The sequence below is a fragment of the Perognathus longimembris genome, chromosome 22, assembly GCF_023159225.1.
Source record: "Perognathus longimembris pacificus isolate PPM17 chromosome 22, ASM2315922v1, whole genome shotgun sequence".
NCBI classification, from domain to species: Eukaryota; Metazoa; Chordata; class Mammalia; order Rodentia; family Heteromyidae; genus Perognathus; species Perognathus longimembris.
The window spans coordinates 3,240,246-3,263,667 of NC_063182.1; the positions used below are offsets into that span (position 1 = coordinate 3,240,246).

Below are 23,422 nucleotides of genomic sequence, written 5' to 3' on the forward strand. Positions count from 1 at the left end.
ACAGCAGAGAAATTATCCTCTTAATCTTCTGACACATTTGCTTATTTGTCATTCAAAGACATTTATATGGGCAACCTGAGAGAATCCAACAGTAAAAGAGTTTTTTGTTTTTTTTTGTTTCAAATTTGGGGTGGTAAAGCCAGAAAAAAAGTCATTAGGAATTAAAGTTCATGATGTGGCTCATACAACAAACTGAAAGGAAGCCAATAAGGCACAAGCCATTGATGCTAACTATAAAAGACAAATGAAAACAAGGAAATCTTCTGACTATTGGCAAAAGGTAGTATTACTAAGTCTTGAACACTAATGAGGAGTTCTCTACAAATCTCTTCCCCTTTGTAGTAGAAAACAGTATTCTGCTTTATACATTACTTACTACTCAAGACTTAGTCAACTTCATTTCTTTCAAAAACTGGCTTAGAATGAAGACTTTATAAATTGCATAGCATTAATCATATACAATTCACATATATAAAAAGGATTGGTTTATTGTAGTTCAAATACATAAACAGAACATTCAAACATTTTAAAATTAAACTTTAGAAACAAAAGTTCAACATTCAAACAGGAATAGAATTTACAGAGAACGCCCAGAAAGGTAATTTTTGTTGTCTAATTCAGAATATCGGTGAAGATCATTCAATGGCAAATAAAAGATGTTTAACCAGTTCTAGTCTGGCTAACACATTAGTTATGAATGTGGTTCCATACCTGAGAAGAAATTACTAAATATATCTTCTCTTAGGCTAAACAACAAGACTTGGCCTATAATTCAAAAGGGCTAATCAAAGCACGTAAGTGAACACAGAGCTACGCTGTTCTTTAGAGACAAAGGCAAAAAGTACGTCCATTATGGTATTCTTAGCCTCTGGAAGAAATCAATTTTCAGTGTTTTTTACCCGCTTTAAAAAACAAAAAACAAACAAACCCCAACTTAGGTTTTCTTAAGAGTCTGTGGCATGTGCATCTTGCGAGTTCAAACCACAAATGCTCCTATGTCTTGCATGTGTAACACTGCTAGAGAGAACGCCAAGTCACTGACTCCCACATCTCATAAGGGGATGATGCTGAGCTTCGAGGTTTCAGCTTTACGAGACAGCCTATGTTTGAGTACGTATGTCAGTCATGCCACACAAAGAAAAGCATACATATTTCCAGCGTGTTCTGGTTCAGACGCTGTGCGTGAACGCCTCTCCTTCTGTTCGCCGATGGTTTTGCAGTAGGTTGACTAGTGCACGTATGGAAAACCCCTGGAAACTGGCTCATGCAAGCATTTTGAATGGATAGCTACCCGGCGGGAGGCTGTCTCGGGTTACTTTGTGGATCGCCTGGTGGGCTCTGAGGCCGTGGGGGGCGGGGGCGGGCCCCGGCGGTCCAGATCGTCCACGTAGGCCACGATCAGCTTACGCCTCTCCTCTGGCACACAGTCCAATACCAAATACCGTTTGTCATTCTGCAGAATTTTCTCTACATCTTTCAGGTGCTGGTCAGACTCCTGGATCAGCTTTTTGGATCTGAAATAAGAAAGAGAGGTCCAAGAATTACTGACTGCTGTTCCTTGGTCTTTCAGAAGTGAGCTGGAAATGTCCATCTAGCTCCTAATTGTGTTTCCACTTTTTTTTTTTTAAAAGAAAAATGTCACTGCAGTAGTCACCTTTGTGAAGTCACCTCGGCAAAGACTCCGAGGAGTGAAAGGGCCTCAGAAGCTGCATTACCCTCCCACCCCTACTGGCGGTCCCTCCAGATCGGGGCTGAGGGTGGGTAAGTCTTGCCCGTGCTGTACCTGTTCTGTGGATGAACAGAGGACTTCAGTCTGCGGGGCTGCCAATCCCAGCATCTCTCACAAGCTTTCACTTTCACATCTTTCACTAAATTAACTATAAAAATGTAGAAAGAAGTCTTACTTCACATCTAATTTAAAAGCCCAAGCTGATAAAAACATTAAGGATCCTGACCAAAAAAATCCAAATGACAAAATACCTAAAAACCACACCCTCAGCACTCCCTATCCGTGCGTGCGTGCGTGCGTGCACATCGCCTCCAGGAAGGTGCTGCGTACGTTACTGATGGGAGAAAGGCCGGAGCGTGAGACAAAAAGGGTTCCTCGCGTTCTGATGGGTGAGCAATGCAAAATGGAGTTCTGATCAATCATGGACTGTGGGGGAATGACTGGGCATGTTACACAGAAATCTTGTTCCAAGGGTTCTGATCTTATAGTTCTTCATATTCAAATGGATCCAGCAAACTGCTTTCCTCTGAGAAAAAAAATATTTGCTAAGCCTAGGTAGATTATTTCAGGCCTTAGAATGGTCTAACCACACTGAGCAGTCTTCAGAGGAGGCAAAGAAAATGGTAATGAAGAATGTTCAAAGCCCTTTTGTGAAATATGATTTTTATACACTTGGGAGTACTCCTTAAAAAAGCAGTGAAGTAAAAACAAAATTATGTTTCAAAAACTGAGTGGTAAATAGTACAAAATAAGAATTGACATCTGGGCCCTTTCTTTCAAAAACTTTTTTTTTACAGGTTCGATGCTGTGTGTGGCCCTGGATTAAAGTTGGCATCTTCTCATTCCTAAAAATTAATAATGTCAACATGTGTGTGAATGCAAAGTATGCTTTGGCCATTAGAGCAAAGACTAGTAAAGACCACAACTGCAGACATCAAACATCTCACTGCACGCACCTATATGTAATAAATTTGGTCTCTTTCAAAAGCGTCCTGAAGTCAGCTTTGGCTGTGATGTATTTGTCTCTAATATATTCTTCAAACTCTCTTTGTTTTTTCTGCAATACAAAGAAACAAAAAGGAAGATTAAAAGATACACTAATTAAAAAATAAACATTACTTATTAAACCAGCAACTTGTAAAAAGTTAAAAGGGCACTTTTCTTCTTATAAAATTTTCTTTGCACATCTTTAAGGTAAAGAAGAGGAGAGGAAAAAGGAAAAGAGAATTTAAGAAACTTTATACCAAACTTTTGGCTTTCTAGTAAAGAAACTATAATGAGGTACACTTTTTGGTATAAACAAGATCATATTATCAGTTTCCAATAGTCCGAAAAGAAACTGACAACGTATCTCCCAGCTATCACTTTCTCAGAAATTTATATTTATATATATCAAGTATCCTATTTATTAGAGTTCTCAAGGTTTGAGAAATGGGTTCTATGGGGTTTTAGATGAGATGATCAGAATAAATAACAAATAAGTCTCCATGGGAAAATGGGTGGTGGTAAGCTACACATTGCTTGACATCATTTATTACTTGAGAATGTAGATAATTCCGTTTCTTACACGGGAGGAGTGAGTGAGTGAGAACAGAGCTCGACTTCTAGAGCCTCATCCGCCTGAAGCTCCTCTACTCCAAGAACATGAGGCCTTGCTGTGGTGTGCCATTACAATGAAGCATCAGGTACCACAGTGCCAGCCTGAACATATCTGCCTAGTGTGACTCAACTGTAAAAATTATTAAAACTATTTTTATTATTAAAACTATTTCTGGGCTGGGGATATAGCCTAGTGGCAAGAGTGCCTGCCTCGGATACACGAGGCCCTAGGTTCGATTCCCCAGCACCACATATACAGAAAACGGCCAGAAGCGGCGCTGTGGCTCAAGTGGCAGAGTGCTAGCCTTGAGCGGGAAGAAGCCAGGGACAGTGCTCAGGCCCTGAGTCCAAAGCCCAGGACTGGCAAAAAAACAAAAAACAAAAAACAAAACTATTTCTTAAGATCTTACACAGAAGTTCAACACCAGGAATTAATACAGTATCTTTAAAAAAAAAAAAAAGGAAGGAAGGAACTTAAAATCCAGACTCAGTTCTCATACACTTGAAACTAAATCACCAACTTCATTTTGGTCAAGCTATCAGTGCTGAGTAAGCTTGTAATTAGTACTTCATTTTGAGCTGAGATACCCTTACCCTGTCACTGGAAGAGAATTTAATGCACCGAGGATCTTCCTTAATGATTTTTTTCACTTCTTTCCACGTAGATGTTAAGGTAATCTTTGAACAGATAAAGAAATGAAGAACATAAGTACAATCTGCCTTCATTCTGGAGATCAAACTGCAGCACAAGCAGCACATGATACACACTGACCGCGATCTCCTAATGCCCAAGTGCAACTGGACCCGTCCGGGACCAGGAAGCAGTTTTAGAGCAATTTGTTTTTGTTGGCTTGCCACAAGTTATTTTCATGACCATACTTTCAAGATGGCCCGAAGAGACTACCACCCGGAAGAGAGCAGAGGAACAGGAATATAACCCGAACAACCAGTGTACAAACTCCCAAAAAAGGGGCTGTAGAACCAAGTTAAAAAATAGGGCAAAAGAAGAACTATACTAAGTCTAGTATTAGCATCACTGACACAGCTCAAAATATCTCAAATTATCATAGGAGAAGTTATGGATCTGAAACTGACAAAAGAAGAAATTTCCCAATAGTAGGAAGGGCATACCATGTTAGGGAAAATAAAATCAGGAAAGAGACTCATAAAACTTAGGAATTCTAGTCATTCCAGATCTAAAGATCATGATACTGTTGAATTTATGAATGAAGATTCATCTGGATGAAAGAAAGAGAAAATGAAGTCTTACCGCTGAAGTTTCATCCAGAAGTTGCCTAAAATGCTCCCTTTTCTTTTTGGTAAGTGCTTCAATATGTTCATTGAAAAGCTTCTCTTTCTCCTCTCTTTCTAGTAAGGACCCAGATTCCCAGCGGTGATCTTTCCGGAGGGTCCTCCGAGTATCAGACCATGAGACATCTGAAGAACGTACCTAAAAACAGAAAATTATAGACAGCACCAAATAATCGTTTCATATTTCAGTAAATACTTCTCTGGGATAATTCATCTAGTTTTTGCTTTGAATAGGTAGTATGTTCAGAAACTAGTAGTATTTTCTAAAAAACAAATGTATCCTCTTGAATAGACGACATTAGAAATAAATCCTCTGTTAAAAGGCTATTTAAAGCCGAACACTGGTGCTCAGGAGTACCATGAAGTTATTAATAACTAAGTACAGGTATTTCCAATGATCTACACATACAGCTTTTGATAACGCTATCTTATTTAAGAATTCCAATCAAAATGCACTTCATTTTAAGCCTGAAATCTGACTTTTCCATGCTCAACTAAACTATTAAACATGTTTAAGATGGGAAAGAATAAGAAAATTACCTAGATAATTCCATAACCCCTACAAACTTAAAGCTATATTTATGTATACCCACTGGGGCATTAACATTATTAAAAAAAAAAAAAGTAACAACAAACCTTGAGCTCAGTCTGCTCTTATCAATTACTTTTTTTCTTTTATTTTTATTGTCCAGGTGATGTACAGAGGGGTTATAGTTACATACGTAAGGTAGTGAGTACATTTCTTATCAAACTTGTTACCTCCTCCCTCATATTTCTACTACCTTTCCTCTTTCCCAAATATCAATTATTATTGGAAGTGATAATGCTAAGGATATGCAACAGATGCGGAAAAAAGATACCTGGTTAACATACACAATAACCTTTCATGACTTAAACCGTCAACGCATTAGGTAAAAGGCGAATAAAGGCCACTGAGGATACACCTATAGCTAACAGCTGTCAGTGGAAAGTTGAAGGCTTCTCTGCTTTACCAAGGCACACCCTCTTTCGGCATTTCTTTCCAGTGTTTTTTGGAAGTTCTATAGCAATTAGAGGCAGAGAAAGAAATCCCCAAACTACTGGAGTTGATCAGAATGAAGGAAAAGGAAAAGCAAGGGAAAGATCAGAAGTAGAGCAATAACTGGAAGAGTCCCATTGAAAGGGAAAATAGTGTAGAAAACATGGTGACAGAGATGGAAAACATTATAGCATGGCAGTCTGAGGACATGTGGAGTAGGGAAAAAAGTCCTACACACCTCAACAACCCTGAGCAGTAAAACAGGACTTTCAAGCAAGGTTCAGGCTACTTACATCCCATCCCATGCAAAAATACAATGAATACCCTAAAAAAAAAAATCAAGTGAAAGTCTAGGTATGTTTAGTATACTTTATTATTATGGAAAAGTAAGTGTATCATTGTTTCATGATTTTAGCAAGAACAAAAAAAAGTTGTTTTTATAAAGAACAAAAAAACAGTATGCATATGCATCTATGCAAAATATCTAACTTGTAAATCTGCTAATTACCTATAGCAGTCCTTAATAGCATGTACCACTTGTGGGTTTTGGGGGTTTTTTTTGGTAGTACAGGGATTTGAACTCAAGTCTGGCACTTGCCAGGCAGATACTCTACCACTTGAGCCAGCTCAACACAAACTGAATTATTAAGTGCTTTACAAATAGCACATTATCTTTCCTAGTCAACTGTAGACTACCAACGTGTCCATAAAGTAACAATGGATTCCTAATACAGAGTACTTCAGAGAGAAAACATTGAATTAACATATACCATGTCAGACAGAAGAGCCTTGAAATTCTGGATAGCTTCTTCTCGTTTGTGTTGCTCTCGCTCTCGATCTATTTCTTTTGTTTGTTCAGAGCGAGCTTTTTGAACCTCCCTTTCCCGTTCTCGAAGGCTTGCTTCAATGCGGGCTTGTCTTTCAAGTTCTTTTTCTTTTTCTGAGTCTAAATTCTATAGAAACAAAATTACCTTATCTTTACCAAATCCATCAAGATAGGTTTACACAGAAAAAATAAAAATAAATAAAATTAATTAATTAAAATCTAACTTTTACCAAGAATTATATAAACATTGTACCTCATCCCTAAATCAACTACGAGTGATTAAGAGTATTAACAAGGGTGCTTCTAGAACCCTCCCCAAACACCAACATACACCCTTAAACACAGCTATTGCATTCTTCAGTAATAGTACAAATACCCATAAGTTACCTTGGCTATTTTTTCTATGTACTGCTTGAAAAGGTCTTCTCTCATCGATGAACTATCCACTGCTTTGTAACGTGGATCACTCTCTACTTTGTCTTTTACTTTGCTCCATCGAGATTGACTGTCCAAATGGTGATTAGATAATAGTTCAAAGAAATCTGATTTAATCTGTATTTTAAGATAGGTAGTGGGGTAAGGAGAAATAGCATGAAAAAAATTTTAGTATCTATCTACAACAAAAATAACAATTTGCTTACCTGAAACATAAAACTAGTAGCTATTATTGTTATTCCAAAAGATAATACTTTAACCATGATACAAAAACTTGTTAATAATAATTAAAAAACAATAACAAGCTAGCAGGTGATTGCCTTGAGAAACAAAATCAAATAAAAACATGGATTTTGAAGGGAGTATTTTTATTTTATTTTTATTTTTTGCGAGTCCTGGGCCTTGGACTCAGGGCCTGAGCACTGTCCCTGGCTTCTTTTTTTTCAAGGCTAGCACTCTGCCACTTGAGCCACAGCACCACTTCTGGCTGTTTTCTATATATGTGGTGCTGGGGAATCAAACCCTGGGCTTCATGTATACGAGGCAAGCACTCTTGCCACTAGGCCATATTCCCAGCCCCCTGAAGGGAGTATTTTTTAATAAAATGAAAAGCTTTCACTGGTAAAAATTACATCAAATGATGATTGTATTCTTTAATTTAAAATGCAACCTAAGAAAATAGATTTCACTGTTCTCCCTATGTTTTTGACTAAGCCAAGTTATTTTCAACAGTTAGTTGAATGATTCAAATACCTTACAATGCTGGAATTGGTCTTCCATTCTACAATTAAATGAGATTTAAAAAAAAAACAGCATTTCTCAATGCTCTCAATAATGGAAATACTAAGAATCAGCATAAAAATAACAGAACTTGTAGAAGAAAACTTCATCAAATTCACTAACTCCTCAAACTTTTGACAATAAAAATCTACTTCGATGATTATGTTAAAGATTTATCAGGCTGAGCATGACTTAAGTGGTAGAGTGCCTGCCTAGCAAGCACAAGGCACTGAGTTCAAGCCCTAGTATTGCCAACAAGTTAAGCAAAATAATAAAGTTTCTCCTTGATGGACTAAATAGTAATTTGATTTTGTACTCTACAGTGTCTGAGAAAGCATCCCTCTAACAATTTCCTAAGTTTGAAAAACTATTATTCATAGTAGTAATATTTTACTTAGTAATGGTATAAAGTCAAATCTTTGAATTAAAATTTTACAATCAAAAAACAATAAAGCTTATGGCTTATTTACCATATGTCTTACTTTCATGAAACAAATAACATTCTGAGTCAAACTATTATCACTTCACACTGACAAAAGATTAAAAACTATAAAGTCCTTTAAAGTCCTTAAACCGCATAGAGAGAGACAACCATTCTTTTCTTAATAGGGAATACTGTAAAACTCTGCATGTCAGTGACTGATGTCAGAGAGAATCAGTGTCAACTGTCAGACCCAAGTTATTGACAAGCCACACAGCACAAAACTATAAAGGCTTCCCTTGTGACATAGAAGGGACAAAAACAAGAGCCATGTGCCAGGGTTCATACCTGTAATCCTAGCTATTCAGGAGGTGATATCAGGATTGTGGTTCCAGGTCAACCAGAAAAAAAAAAATTCCCCAAGGGGCTAGGAATGTGGCTTAGTGATAGAGTGCCTGCCTTGAGCAAAAGAAGCTCAGAGACAGTGACGAGGCCCTGACTGAGTTCAAGCCCCAGGACTAGTTTAAAAAAAAAAAAAAGATTCCTCACATCCCAAGGTACACTGGAGACTGAGATTGGTAGGACTTCAGTTCCAGGCCAACCTGGGCAGATAAGACTACAAGACTGTATCTCCATGCCTAGAGGTAGATGCCTGTGATCCAGCAAACTCAGGATGCCTAACGTGGAGGATCATAATCCAGGCAAATAGCTGGGCAAGACTTTATCCTAAAAATGACCAGGAAAAAAAACAGGCTAGAGGTATGGCTTCGTTATGGAGGACATGCCTACCAAACGCAAGATCCTGAGTTCAAGCCCTAATACTGCCCTCTAAAAAACATGCTCAGAAAACTCATTACAAGTGCAAAGAAAAACATGCTCAATTTGTAGAAAAGCAATCCTACAATCCCAAATGATCACTGGTTTGCTTCAGTTGAATAAGTAAGTTACTTGAAAGTCAGAAGTAACATGACGATGACTGTGAGTCAACATTAAAAACATTGTGATTTTGTTTTGTGACTTCATGCTTTGTATTTGATGTCTATGCGCTTGTGTGAATTTCCTCTAAGTAGCATGTTTGCTTTTTTTTTTATCACCTTTATTTAGTAGCATTTTTTAAAAGAAAAACTATCAGCAGATGGGCACTGATGGCTCACGCTTATAATCCTGGCTACTCAGGAGGCTGAGATCTGAGGATCATGGTTCAAAGCCAGACCAGGCAAGAAAGTCAGTGAGACTCCCATCTGCAGTTAACCACCAGAAAATTAAAAGTGGCACTGTGACTCAAGTGGCAGAGCACTAGCCTTGAGCTGAAGAGTCAGGGACAGCGCCCAGGCTGAGTTCAAGCCCACGATCCAAAAACCCCACAAAAAAACTATCAATAAAATAATTCTGGAAACTTGTACTTTGAAACACAGTAAACCAGAAATCAGGGAGTATACAAAAGCTGATCCAGCTAATGCTATAGCTATTTTAATGGAAGAGGCTTCTTCCCAAAAAGATTAGTATTATAACTGTAACCTTTCTTAGTAGAATTTGCAGCATTTTTGGCTTTCCAGAATAAGCAGCAATTTTAAATGTCAAGAATCCTCAGGCCCTAGAGGTATTTTCCTCCATGCGTAGAGCCCCGCAGGACACTGGTACCCCCCGCCCCCCCAACCTCTGTGGCGAGCTCTCTCCGCTGCCCACACTGCTTCCAATGACATTTGAAGTTCATCCATCTTTAATAGCTGACCTTTAATTCTGATAAGCAAGAATTTATTGTAAGACATGTTTACTAAAACATTAGAAGTCACTAAAACACTACTTTTTAGAGGGCAAAAAGATAAAGAAGTTATTTGAAATTCAAATGTTATACCTATAATGAATCTTGAAAGCTTAGTAGGCACTTAACAGGTACCATGAAGCAGGCAGTCCTTAAAAAAGATACGAGTTCTAGGTTTACTAGACATATTGTTTAACCAATGATAATGCAATTCTATATAGTTTAAGAAATCACTTATCTAGGCAGAAAGTGACAAAAATAAACAGGTGTTCGAGTTAATTTAGAAGAAAACAGCAATAAACAGATTTGATTGCTTATGCCTATAAATGAGCAAGAAATTAGACCTTTTCCATTCACTCACACACTTTATTAATCACATTATTGAGACCAAACCATCTTACCTTCTCACCTCTGGTCTTCGAATCTTCTTTCTCTTTCTTCCTTGCAGCTGCCACAAACTCATTAAACAAGGCTTCTCGATCTTTCATTTTTTCAATTGCTTTGAATCTTGAGTCCTTAGCATGTTTGGCTGCGAATTCACTAAAAGTAGCTCTGTAACAAAACGGTGCGTAAATGTGCTCATTGAAGAATGCAACAGAAGATATAATTTTCCTAGTAAGAATATATAATGTAGACAATTCCCAAAATTATCCAAACAATAAATAAACAGAAAGGATTAACAATGATTAGCAACTGATATACTATCAGCATAGAATCAAGAAGATACCTATTTTTTATTTTTTTATAAAGACTGATCAGAGATTAAGAAATTTGTGTGCTTGCATTTAGTTCTTGCCATAAAGAATGCCTCTTACTCGATTAACTCTATAAACAACTATAAAACAAATTACATGCTTGAAATTGAAAGCAGGCAAAAATGAAAAATGAGAAATTCAAATAAAGGCAGGAAGATCACAAGTTCGAGACCAGCTTGGCCTACATACCAAACTATCTCAAAACAGATAAATAAAAAATATGGAGGGGAGGGGGGACAGAAACAAACTCTGTCAATGGGTGGGTAGGAGTAGGAGGGGAGGGGGTTGGACTAACAAGGGATGAAGAAGGTTGGATACTGTTGAAACAAATTATTTCCAACTATGTAAACAAAAATAACAAAACCTGTTTGGTAGAGAATGAAGAGAGCCAGGCACTGATGGCTCACGTCTGTAATCCTAGCTACTAAGGAGGTTGAGATCTGAGGGGCACGGTTCAAAACCAGCCTACCCAGAAAAGTCCCAGTGAGAATTTTATCTCTAATTAATCATTCAAAAACTGGAAGTGGTGCTGTGGCTCTAAGTGGCAGAGTACTAGCCTTGAGCATAGGGCTCAGGGACAATCCCCAGGCCCTGAGTGCAAGCCCCATGACTGACCAAAAATAGAGAAATTCACAAGGTAAACCCATCACTGGACAATTTCCTTTCAGATAATTCCCCCACTGTAAAATAGCTGGATTATAAACAGTATTGGGAGCTGGGAATATGGCCTAGTGGCAAGAGCACTTGTCTTGTATACATGAAGCCCTGGGTTCGATTCCCCAGCACCACATATACAGAAAATGGCCAGACGTGGCACTGTGGCTCAAGTGGCAGAGTGCTAGCCTTGAGCAAACAGAAGCCAGGACAGTGCTCAGGCCCTGAGTTCAAGGCCCAGGATTGGCAAAACATAAATAAAAATATTTAAAAAAAAAAAAAAACAAAACACCCACAGTATTGGGGTATAAAAGCTGCAGGAGGCAAACATCAGAATTTAAATGGTAAAGAGCAGAGACATAAGCTAAGAGAAGACAGAGGACTGCAACTGTCGCTCAATCATTAGAACATTTGGCTAGTAACCACAAAACCCTTAGTTCAAAACCCCTAACCAATGGGAAAAGAAAAGAATCAATTCCACTTAAGAAGACAACCTGGCATGGTGGTCTACACACTTGTCATCTTAGCTGTGCCATGAGGCCAAGATCAGGAGTTCTGCATTTCAGTGCTAACTACTGCAAAAACTTCACAAGAGCCTACCTTAACTAATTATAAACCTGGGCACAGGTTGCATACATGTCATCCCAGCTACATGGAAGACTGGGACGGGGAGGACTGCATTTTGAGGCCATCCTGGGCAAGAGACCTCGTGGGACCCCTTCCATCCACCTCCACAGAAAACCTTGAGTGTGAGGGTACATGTATTTGCCATACTAGCTATGGCAGAAATCGTAAATAGAAGGGTTTGGGCCTTATTTAAAGAACAAAACAACAACCATCACCAAAAACCAGGACTGAAAGTGTAGCATACATAGTACATAATCAAATAAATGTTTATAAAAATGTAAAGTCAGTTCTGGGCTGGTGGCTCATGCCTGTAATCCCAGCTACTGAGCAAGCTGAGATCTAAAGATTGCAGTTCAAAGCCAGCCCGGGCAGGAATTCTGTGGGACTCTTTATCTCAATTAACAACCAGAAAACTGGAAGTGGCGCTGTGGCTCAAAATGGTAGACCACTAGCCTTGAGCAAAAGACCTCAGGGACAGTGCCCAGGCCCTGAGTTCAAGGCCCACAACCAACACACACATACAGACCAAAAAAGCAAAGTCAAAATATAAAAGATGAAATTAGCTGTTACTTATAATAAATAAAATATTTATTATCTTTACTACAATAGACTAGAATGAATTACTAGGATTAGATTCTAGTAGATATGGTCTTGTGACTTCTCAATTCTGAAAACAGACCCAGTATTTAAAAAAGAAAAACCCTTTTAAGGAAAACAGGTGGGCTGGTACTTTGAAATGGGGGGAAATGGAAACAGTTGATTATGGAAGAGTCAGAAGAGACAGGCAGTTAAGAACTTTTTCCCAGTCACTCTCTCTTTTTAGAACTCCAGTGTTGTATATTTCCTAGCTCTACTCCAATTCAAAAGTGAAACAGAACAATGGAAGGGGTGACATTGGGCAAGACACATTGTACTTACAAAATGATTTGCTGAACTTAAACTTTATACAACTAAAGATAAAAAGTAAACTAGTAAATATTTTTCTCACTTTTCATTACTCTTGTTTTCTTCTACTCACTGTATAAAACTGCTTTTAATCTATGTGTTAAGAGTTAAAGATGTCAGTTTGACAATACAGCAAGCACACAATGCTCTGCTTGATGAGTTTACTTCATGAAGTCATTGGCATGGTTTAGACTACTTCAGCATATCATGCCCACAAACTACACCAGACCCGAATCTACAAAAGGTAAATAAACCCCAGGGGACTTTTTATTATTCCCAGACAACAGCTATTTAACTTTTACTTTACTGAACCACTTCAAAATAAACTACCTTCATCTATAAATTGGTTCCTGGGAGTAAGGCTTTCCATTTACTTTCTTTTTTACCATAATCCTAATACTCAAGAAAGTTACTAATTCTCTAATATCTGCTACCAATAAATATTTAGATTTTATCAACTGAATCTGTCCTTTGTAATCCAGATTCAACTACTGAGATCTACAAATCCACTCTTATAGAAGATTTATACTAAATCAACTATCTCCAACAAGGATTCTTCCATCTTAACTGTTAAGCAACTGTTAGAACAAAATGAATTCTTACAAGAAATACACATAGACTACATGATCTACCCTATGGTTTTAGAAATTCTCCATGGAGTTGGGATATAGCTTGGTGGTAGAGCACTTGCCTAGCATGCACAAGGCCCTGATTTGATCCCGCCCCCCCCCCGCCCCCGCCCATAACAAATGGCTTCCCAAGCCAGCATGATGGCACACACCTATGGTCCCGCTACTGGGGAGACTGAGGCAGGACCGTCCTCCCTAACCAAGAAAAGAACATTCCCCAGAACAAAGAATGCACCACCAAACCGCACTACGGTTTCTATCTGTACTATTCTGTGCAGTGGTGGATGGAGCTCAAATCTCAACTTCACTCCCAAATCTGCTAGTTTTATGCTCCTTGTGCATAAGATAGGTATGGCCTGAGAACCTAAAGATTAAATACTGAATTTTGACTATCCTAAAGATTCAAAAAGATTTGTTAGTATGTATACCTAAAACTAGAGGCATTAAGTGCACATAAACAAATACAATTCACCATAGTCACTATTATTGTTGTAATTCCAGGCACATGTGTTTACAGTGGCTCATTTTCTTTAGCCCAAATAGATACTAATTAACACCATCCATCAAAGCCATAATCTAACTTTGAAGTAAAGGTCCCTCACCATTTCAGTTTGATCAAAATGTTATTCCTATGAAATTTATTATGTGTAAAACTTTACGAAGATAAGTGCAGATTTTATATCATTTACCAGGTTCCTGAGAAACTTACTGCTACAGGAAAGCATTTAAATCAAAGCTACCCTTTAAGGCACCTGAGGGACTCCTCTAACGGAGACACCTTAAGAAAGATTAGAAAGGCAGAAACCTGTTATTCTAGCTATGTATGAGAGTCTAAAACTGGGAGGATGGAATTTTGAGGCCAATCCAGGTACAAATGTTCATAAGACTCCTTTCTCAACTAAGAGCTGGTGTGGTAGTACCTACCCATTATCCTAGCTATACCAAGAAGCCTAAAATAGAGGGAGGCTCAGGCAAGAAAGAAGACTCTATCTCAAACATAATCAGTGTAAAAAGAAGGGCAAGAGGCATGAGTCAGTGGCAAGAGTATCTGACTACCAAGCACCAAGCCCAGAACTGCCGAAAGTATTTTTAAACCTTCTGAAAAAGGGAGAGACCAAAAATCAACATTTTCACACCCAAACATCCAAGAGACACATGTATATGTACACAGTCTCACACTCAAACTAATCTTAAGAGATAATACATACGTGTTTTGGTATTTCAGAGTAATAGACCATATACCTTGGGTTAAACTTTGCTTCTTCCATCATTTTTTTGAAATCTTCCTTAGCTTGCATTATTTTGTTTTTCTTTTCCCTGCGTTCTTCCTCTGCCCTAGTCTTTACATACTGATCAAACACCTGTAAGAAAAAATATACATTTTGACAAGTCAGTCTTTCATAACTACCAAAAAAGTCTTTATCTAAAGTATAAAAGGAAAAAAATATTATGTGTAAGTAATTAAAAGCAAATTATCCTTAGCAAGTCTTACTTTAACGTTTAAATGAAGTAGTATACAAGCACATGGCTCTCCAAATAGGCATCTAGAACAAAAACAAACCCAAAAGCCTTTTGAATTTTGTAATTTTCCCTGATAACAAACCATATGCACAATTATTTTAAGCTAATTCAAGAAATTTACAAATGTATAGGAGAAATGTGCAAGAGAAACTAATCCCAATCCATTCTAGGGGGGTAAAAAAAAAAATCAACAGTAAGAACTTAGCTTAATTTTACTTTAGTGCTTAAGACATAATTTTTACCAAAATATCTTCATGCTTTGCATCTGTTCTCCACTTCCTAATATACAGTTAGGATAATGAATGAACTGAGCACCTAATTCCCACCTTCTTCAAACCTTAATAAAATGGCAGTAAGAGCTCTGCTTGGTGGCATACAAAGCAATCCCAGGTCTAGAGGGCCACTAGGCCAGCCTGGGCAACAATTAGTGAAGGCTCCATCTCAACCAACAAGCTGGGCGCAGTGGAACAAAACCAGCTATTGTGAGGCACAGGTAGGAGAGCTGTCTGAGACTGGCCCAAAGCAAAAAATACATTATCCAAAACCTTAACCAAAACTAATGAGGGACAGAGGTGTGGCTCAAGTGGTACAGTATCTCAGTTCGTACCCCAACACTGTCAAAATAAATAAGAGTAAAATGACAATAGGATTTTTTTTTCATTTTTGAATAATAAAACAACAAGGATTGGGTAATAAACAGCCACTTAGGAAATTGCAATGTAGATGGACAAATGGTAAGAGATGTTAGCAGATATGAAAGGGGCTCAACAGAACCAGGCAGACAAAACCCAAACAAACTCAGCAACTTATTTGTTGACTGATGGATGTATATTCTGAGAATCCTCAATAGCTCAGGAATAGATAGATGGCAGCAAACATTTGCGAAAGTGTGGGTGTGGTTTAGCTACAATACCACTAACAGTGAAATGCTGTTTAGAAGCCAGGAGATCAGTACCAACTCCATTGCTCTGAAGACTGCTAGTCTTTACCCCCACTAAAAGACAAGTTCCAGTTCTCTAGAGAGAGGAGTTACAAACTTTGGCTTGCAGATTGTTTTTTTTAAAGAGTTCAAAAAAGCTTTCACATTTTAAGAGGATTAGAAAAATAAGCAAATTTTATGACACATAGAGTTTTTAGCAAGCTTTGAACAGTCATACTTATTCCCTTACTTATTTCCACAATAAAATAGTAGATGCACAGTTCCAACAGACAGATACAAGGCCATGAAGCCCAAAATATTAGTTATCTTCAAGTTTACATTAAATTTATGCTGAACTCTAGTATAGAAGGTAAAACAAAATATCTTCTACTAGAGAAACATAAAGTAAGGAATGAGGCAAACCAGACTAAGAACATAAGGCTACTCCAAATACATACCTAGTAGTAAGATGCATCTTTGAGAACCAAGGCAGCAAGATATATGGGCCCCTACCAAAGATTACAAATCTTTACTGAGAAATCTGAAAAACCTAAGGAGTATTGGATCTGAAGGATTCTCAACACATCAGCTAAACCCCCTTCCAGGAGGTTTCTCAACATGGGCACTATTTACAGTGAGCTGGATGTTTAGTACTAGGTCACCAACCTCTACTCACTAGATGCCATTACCACCACTTCCGTCCAGTTGTGACAACCAAAACTTTGTCCAAGGGGGAAAAGCGCTTCTGGTTGAGACTTGTGAAAAACACCAAATCATGATTATACACCCAGATGCTAAAAGTGACCAACAATGTTTAAGTGCTTCACTCCTAATTATGAGGCCAGGGCTATAAGACATCTGAGGAAACTCTCCAAGATGAAAACCAGAGCTCTAATCAGAAAAAGTTCAGAAGTTAATAAGGGAAGAAATGAAAAATTTAAAACATCAGAAACGTTGAGAGTGGTAAAGCCCCTTAAAAAGGAAACAAAATGAAAAGATCAAGAGAATTTCCCAGAACTAAAAAATATTAGTTTCCATACTGAAAGGATTCCTTCACACCTATCAAGAGTGAATATCGGAACGCTAAGAATAGGGGAGAACCTACACTTGCAGAAAATGGATGGCTTCAAATACACAAAAGCTGACAGCAAAGTGATATCTTCAAAATCCTCAAGATCATTTCTCTAAACTGTAACACTGCTATAAATCATATGAAAAATATTTATATGCTGGCAGTGTTTTCCTACTCCTTTCCTCCTACAAATTTTCTTGTTTACAAAATCATTAGAGGACATGAAAACTGTGAGGGAATTCTATATTACCTTTTTAATGGAGAGGTATGTTGAGACAGGATCTTGCTATGTAGCCAATAATGGCTTAAACCTTACACCCTTCCTGTCTTTGCCTTTTCAGAACAGATGTACTGGGTTTTACATTATCTTTCTCTTAAGCTGTCAGAATTTCAAGTTTTCTATTTTAAGACAGTCAAGACCAAACTGTCTCCTAATTATTTACTTCTGTCCTCATGGCTATATGTTGTCTATTTTAAGCAACTGTAACTTCAACTCATGAGTCAAACGTTTAGTACTATGAGAGTAAGTGGTCATTAAAAGCAACTCCTAGATTACTCTTTAGAGACATAAGTAAAAATACATATTAGAGGGTTAGTCAGTCCTTCAAGGTAACTGCTGGGGTACTGGTAGAAATACTCCATTCTCTGATCTCGGTAACTAACTATATTTGTACTGCAAAATTACACTAATAATTTTTAGCCTTTTCACATGTATGGTTTTTTTCCAAAATTAAAGTTACCACATGAATGAATGGTCTAAGTAATTGTGTTGATAATGTTCATACTGTAACACTGTCAATCTTAAAAGGCTCCAATATACAGTAAAAAATGTTTTGAGGACAGCTACTTGTAATCTCACTCAGGAGGCAGACAGGAGGACCATTCATGAGTTTGAGTCAAGCCAAGGCAAAGTTCAACAGACCTACTTCTAAAATCACACAAAGAGGGAAGAGGGGAAGAAGCCATGGGTCAAGAAGCAGACTGCTGGCTTAAGTAACATGCCCCTAAACCCCAGCACCACAAAAACAAAGCTCAAACAAGTCAATTCTGAAAACACACAATTTATCTTGAACTATTACATACACTAGAGCCTAAAATCCTACATGGAAACAAGGTCATTTCAATGACCTATTATCTGAAACCAGATTAAAATCCTAAATTTAGGAAAATCCTAAATTAATTAGTTTTATATATATATATATATACACACACACAAAACTATAGATTAACTCTATATATTGATACCTATTTATCTCTGATATCTCTCTATATAGACACGTCTCTATATATAATCTCTGTATAGACATCTATCTATACCTGTAAATATAAATCTATCTTAAGATGCAAACTGTAACACCTATATAAATAGATGTAAATAGATTAACTTTAAAGGACAAACTGAAGTAGATACAATTTTAGATTAAGGCATTTCCATTTCCGGTGAAATTTGCCATCTTTTAAATCAAAGCACAAACTTCAGATATAAAATTACGAAGCAAAATGTGTAGCCTAGCACTTTGATGGTTTCCCCTTGATTTTGTCATCCCCACATAAGCAGTAAGACCAAGTACCCATGTATATGTGTATGCACACAAACACACACACACCCTTCAATACCAAATGTCAGCCTGATCCTCCTCTCACTTCCCACCCTGAAGTCTTCAGAAAATAATTTTACCTGAAAGGACTAAGCATCTTCAAGTACAGATTTACTCTAGGATACTTCTCCCTTTTTAAGTGAAATTCTATTAAGAAAGTAATCACCACTAGCTTGCAGAATGTTTCCAAATCAGGGAAGGACATTATTTCTTAATACCTTAGGTGTAATTTCATTCAGACAGAAATTCTAACTTTAGTGCCATGAGGATAAGCCATGGAGGTTTGTAGGTAAGTTCTCTGGCTATCTATTCAGGTTCGGCCCTGTTCCTGACACTACACACAGAGGATGGAACAAAGCTCCCACCCTTGCATAGCCTCCAGTAAGAGATGCACGATCCATGATGTACCAAAAAATAACACAAAACCCAGAGAACTATGTGAGCTAGACAGAAAATAAAGATAAAGGTAATATTTACACAGATGGATCAAGAGACACAAGAAAATACCTGAATGGAATGAAGTAGCAGAGAGCATAGGAAATACCGTTATACAAAGAATGTCAAGGTTAGTGTGGCTAAAATGCATCAATGCATAAATATAAGAGATACAGAGAGACCCAAGCACACACACACAGGCACTTTTAAATGAAATGGGGAGCAACAGAGTTAATGGGAATGCTGACTTAATTTGATCCCTCATAAACGTACTAGTCTGAGGGCTTTCTATGGAAGAGGGAGGAACTGTTAGGAGAGAGATTAAGTAGGAGGTTACACAGGTCATAGCTGACCATGGTGGCTCGGATGAGTGTCAGGGGGAAACCGCTGCTTTAGAGGTTAGAAAACATTTTAGAGGTAAACTTGCTGATACAATGCAAGTGGGTAAAGTGCAGAACTAAGCCTCCTGCTATAACCTTGGCATAGGTAATGGGGTGAGATTAAGTGCTAAAATATATTATGTCTGACACACTACAAATATTTTCTTCTTCAGTAAAACCTACAAATTAGGCCTGCGTGCAAATTAGCACAAAATTGAGAATTATTCCAATCATTACTTTATAAATATTGAAGACTACTATTACCAAATGAAATCTTTCAGCTTAAAAAAAGCACCATAGTAAGAAGTTCAAATACTCACCAGTTTACAGAAATTAGGATGGTTCAGTTAAGTAATTTATGTAAGTTGGAAATACAATGCTTTAGAGAAAAAAGTAAGTACCACAAAGTTATACTGAATCATTATGGGAATATCAGCTTAGTAATAAGGTAACTCTAGTTCATGCAAGTCCAGTTCACCAAGGACTCTAAGGTTATGATAATCATACTTTCATAATTAATACTGCAATGTAAACTTTGCATATATGGGGTATATGAGATACCAACATGTCTGAGCACTATCTACAATATATACACTCAAATATCTGTATGTTCAGGTTGGTATGCATTAACCAAGAAGCCTATAACCCCAAGTGTTTAAACAGTGGTCTATTGTGGTAGGTAGAAATATAGGTATTTTTTCCTTTTCACTCATTTTTATTCTGTTAAGTTTTCTACTCCAAATTTGCATCATCTGTCCAACAAAAAGCAAATAAATAAAATTTAAAACCATCTTTTTCATAACCTCACTGTGTTATGAGGCAGAGGCACAAAATCAGCCACATCCTAAATGTCCAAGTACTTCTGAGGCAGAAAAGCCTAAACAGCCTCACAATTAACTCTAAGACATAAGACTGCAAAGTGCTACTGAGAGAGAGAGGATACTTTCTTTAAAACTATGCTGTTGATGGGTTTGACAGCATCTACCTATAATCCCAGCACTAGGGAGGTGGAGGCAGGAGGATTCTGAGTTTAATGCCAGACCTGTCTCAAGAAAAAAAATAATAATAGTGCTAAAAGCTGAGGCATGACTCAAGTGATAAAGTTTCTGCCTGGAAAGCTCAAGGCCATTAATTCAAACCCTAACACTGTCAAAGGAAAAGAAAAGAAAAGAAAAGAAAAAAAAGACATGTTGCCAAGGCATATACCTTCCTTACAACAGTTATTTTGCATTTTCTTTTACCTGTTTTCGTTCTTTAGGATTGAGAAGCAAGTACCGAGGATCAAAAACTATCTTGTGCAACTCCTTCTCCCATGTTGAAAAAGCAGACACCTTTAAAATACAAAATATATTGCCTCATAATTAAGTTTGCTTTAAAAATGTAAAGGTCATAATTTTGCTTGAAATCTACAGGACATCAGTTTATAATGGAGACATAAAAACGACACTGCTGAAGTTCCCATCACTAATAAATGACAAGCAGTGGGAGACTAGCAATAGCAAATTTCCACACTAATTGGCTGTGAAGATTCTCAATATTATAAAGAAATAACATACTTAATTACTCATTAAAATAAACACTACTGTGTGACATTTCAAAACCAGTACATCAGAAAAAGCCTTGAAGATTCACATTTTGACTTCCCATACAAGCTCCCACCTCGTGAAAAATGATGCGATTTAAAACGGAACGGTTTACTTCTTCAAGCGAATTTGTGAATTAAACCCGAAAGTTGAAATGTTCAAGTTCTAACAAAATCATACAAATATCAGTCCTCTTTTACCCAGAAGGAACTCTGACAATATTGAGAAAAGAATCATATATACCTTACCTATCCGAAGTAATCCGCCGTTCTGTAATGTTAATACTTATTTGACTCACCAAAATTAAATGACCCAACAAATGTTAAGTGTTATTTGTACTTAGCAGGACAGTAAAATGGCATTTAGTTAACTAGGGTGTTATCACTCCGTGGCAAGGCCAGTGGAGAAACGTGTCATCGTTATTTCAAAGTGTACCCGTACCCACTCCCACCAGAGGAGCACTAACCTTAGGTTTGACCTTTTAGCAAGACATACTTTATATTACTTATACAAAACAGAAATATCTCCCCCAAAGAGTGTTTTCTGACCCCTCTCTCGAGCAGCATGTCCTTGAACTGCTTCATCCGGGCCTCCAGGGGGACAATGGCCCTCTCTCGGGCGGCCTTAATTTCAGCCTCCATGGCGGCCTCTTTCTCTGAATCCATGTCTTTATTATCATCTCTCCTACAAAAAACAAGACGAAACGTAAGGCATCCACAGACAACCCATGAATAGCAAACCTGACTAAAATCTTAAAATCAGTTGGATTTTTCACTCGCTACTAAGCAGCATATTTTTGGCAAAAACAAATTATAGTGAGGGTTCCAAATAAACTCTAAGAAATAAGACTTTCATTCTAATAGTAACATAATTACAGGTTTCTGATATTACAACGGCCATATTGTTAGGAAAAAACATATAAAAGCTGTCTTTCTCTGACACTAGTTAACACACAAAGCGAATGCTTACTAAAATGAAAAGCTTTGCTAGCTCATCAAGCTCATCTAGCTTATAAACGCTGTTAGAACTGAACAGAATATTTTTAGCTCTTGAAACAATAAACAAAATAGCATGTCCTAAAATATTTTATATTATAAATTCCTAAAATACTTTTAAAATCTAATAAAATTGACAGTGTTAAAGTCTTAGTAATCTCGAGTATTTATCTTGAAAATAAAATTAAAATATCTGCTAGCTTAGCCAAGTGGATATGTGAGATGTATACCTTACCTACCTGATATTGTGATTACTCACTTTCTAGGTGATAAGTTGAGATTTAAGTTGAATGACAGGTCCCAGAGAGCAACAGGGGCCCACGAGTAGTTAAGTAGTAATAGGAGAACTTGTTCATCAATAACTAAACTATTTCTTGTTCTTCCAAAAATATATCTTGGGGCTAAGGGTAGACCTATTTCTTATGTGGCACTCAAGTGAGATAAGATTGTGAACAAGAAATCAAGGAACCTCTAAAAACATAGGCATTAATGGAAAAAAGACTACTCATATAAATAACCAAAAAAGGTAATTCAATGACCATTAATGTATCTGATTAGATCGTCTTTCTTAAATATGAACTTCTGAAGTGCATTGGTTCACATTCCCTGCACAAATTTACTGGAAACTCAAAGCATGCTACTATAGGGAACTACAGGCAGCCTAGGAGATTAATTACAACTAAGGCTCAACCATAAATCTAAGTGAGAGGTAATTAGTAACTTAGGGATTATGAAACCAAAGAAACAGGAGACAAAGTTATGACCTGCAGGAACTTAGCGAGATAGTCTGTGACCTAAGATGTGTACAAAACAAACAGATAAAAGCAATTTGCCAAACAATATACCTATTAAAAATAACTTAAGAACTATTTAAAGAGTTAAAATGCATCCAAGAAACACAATAATAAGAACACATAACCTTTACAGAATTATACTAAATGAAAATTTCACAATACAAACTATCACTATCTATCCCAATGAAAGAAATAAAAGAAAAACTAAGCCAGAAAAAATAGGCTTTTAGCTTTGTACCTAAATAGAGAAGCTCGGGCAATCCACATAAAGGACTTCTTTGACATTCTCCTGATAAAAGCAGTTAAAAACCTTACAGAGTTGTCTATAAGAACAAACAATTAAAAACAACCTAAAAGTTTAACATCATAAAAACATCCAAAATTATGGTACATAAACAGAATGAACACAGTCATTTATAATAATTAAGAAAGCAAATACATTATTCTAGAATTCTTTAAAAAGAACATAAAGCTGGTTAATCACAACTAATAAAGATATTTTTGGTCAAGAACTACAAAGCCAATTGTAAAAATGAGATTAGCTGTGTCAAAGTAATAGATTACAATGATTCTCTTTAGAATCTTAATTTTTTTAAACATTGTCAATAAACATATTTTTCAAAAGAATCACCCT

General features: G+C 37.1%; 1 protein-coding gene across 6 annotated transcripts in view; it reads right to left on the reverse strand.

Annotated features, from left to right (window-relative positions):
• Positions 1-468: 468 nt before the first annotated feature.
• Tcerg1 (transcription elongation regulator 1) overlaps positions 469-23,422 on the reverse strand; it is a 52,493-nt gene continuing 29,539 nt past the window's right edge. For 2 of the 6 annotated variants that reach the window (XM_048331103.1, XM_048331101.1), the window contains 11 exons: positions 23,027-23,077; positions 21,548-21,683; positions 20,658-20,747; positions 14,734-14,852; positions 10,283-10,433; positions 6,871-7,035; positions 6,428-6,610; positions 4,599-4,778; positions 3,923-4,006; positions 2,686-2,786; positions 469-1,514 (listed from right to left, as the gene is read on the reverse strand). In XM_048331103.1, the coding sequence (XP_048187060.1) occupies positions 1,313-1,514; positions 2,686-2,786; positions 3,923-4,006; positions 4,599-4,778; positions 6,428-6,610; positions 6,871-7,035; positions 10,283-10,433; positions 14,734-14,852; positions 20,658-20,747; positions 21,548-21,683; positions 23,027-23,077 (1,462 nt within the window). In that variant the 3' untranslated portion in view covers positions 469-1,312. Of the gene's footprint in view, positions 1,518-1,783; positions 1,878-2,685; positions 2,787-3,922; positions 4,007-4,598; positions 4,779-6,427; positions 6,611-6,870; positions 7,036-10,282; positions 10,434-14,733; positions 14,853-20,657; positions 20,748-21,547; positions 21,684-23,026; positions 23,078-23,422 lie in introns of those variants that run through there. The other 4 variants (XM_048331104.1, XM_048331102.1, XR_007208632.1 and 1 more) reach the window with 3 other exon arrangements.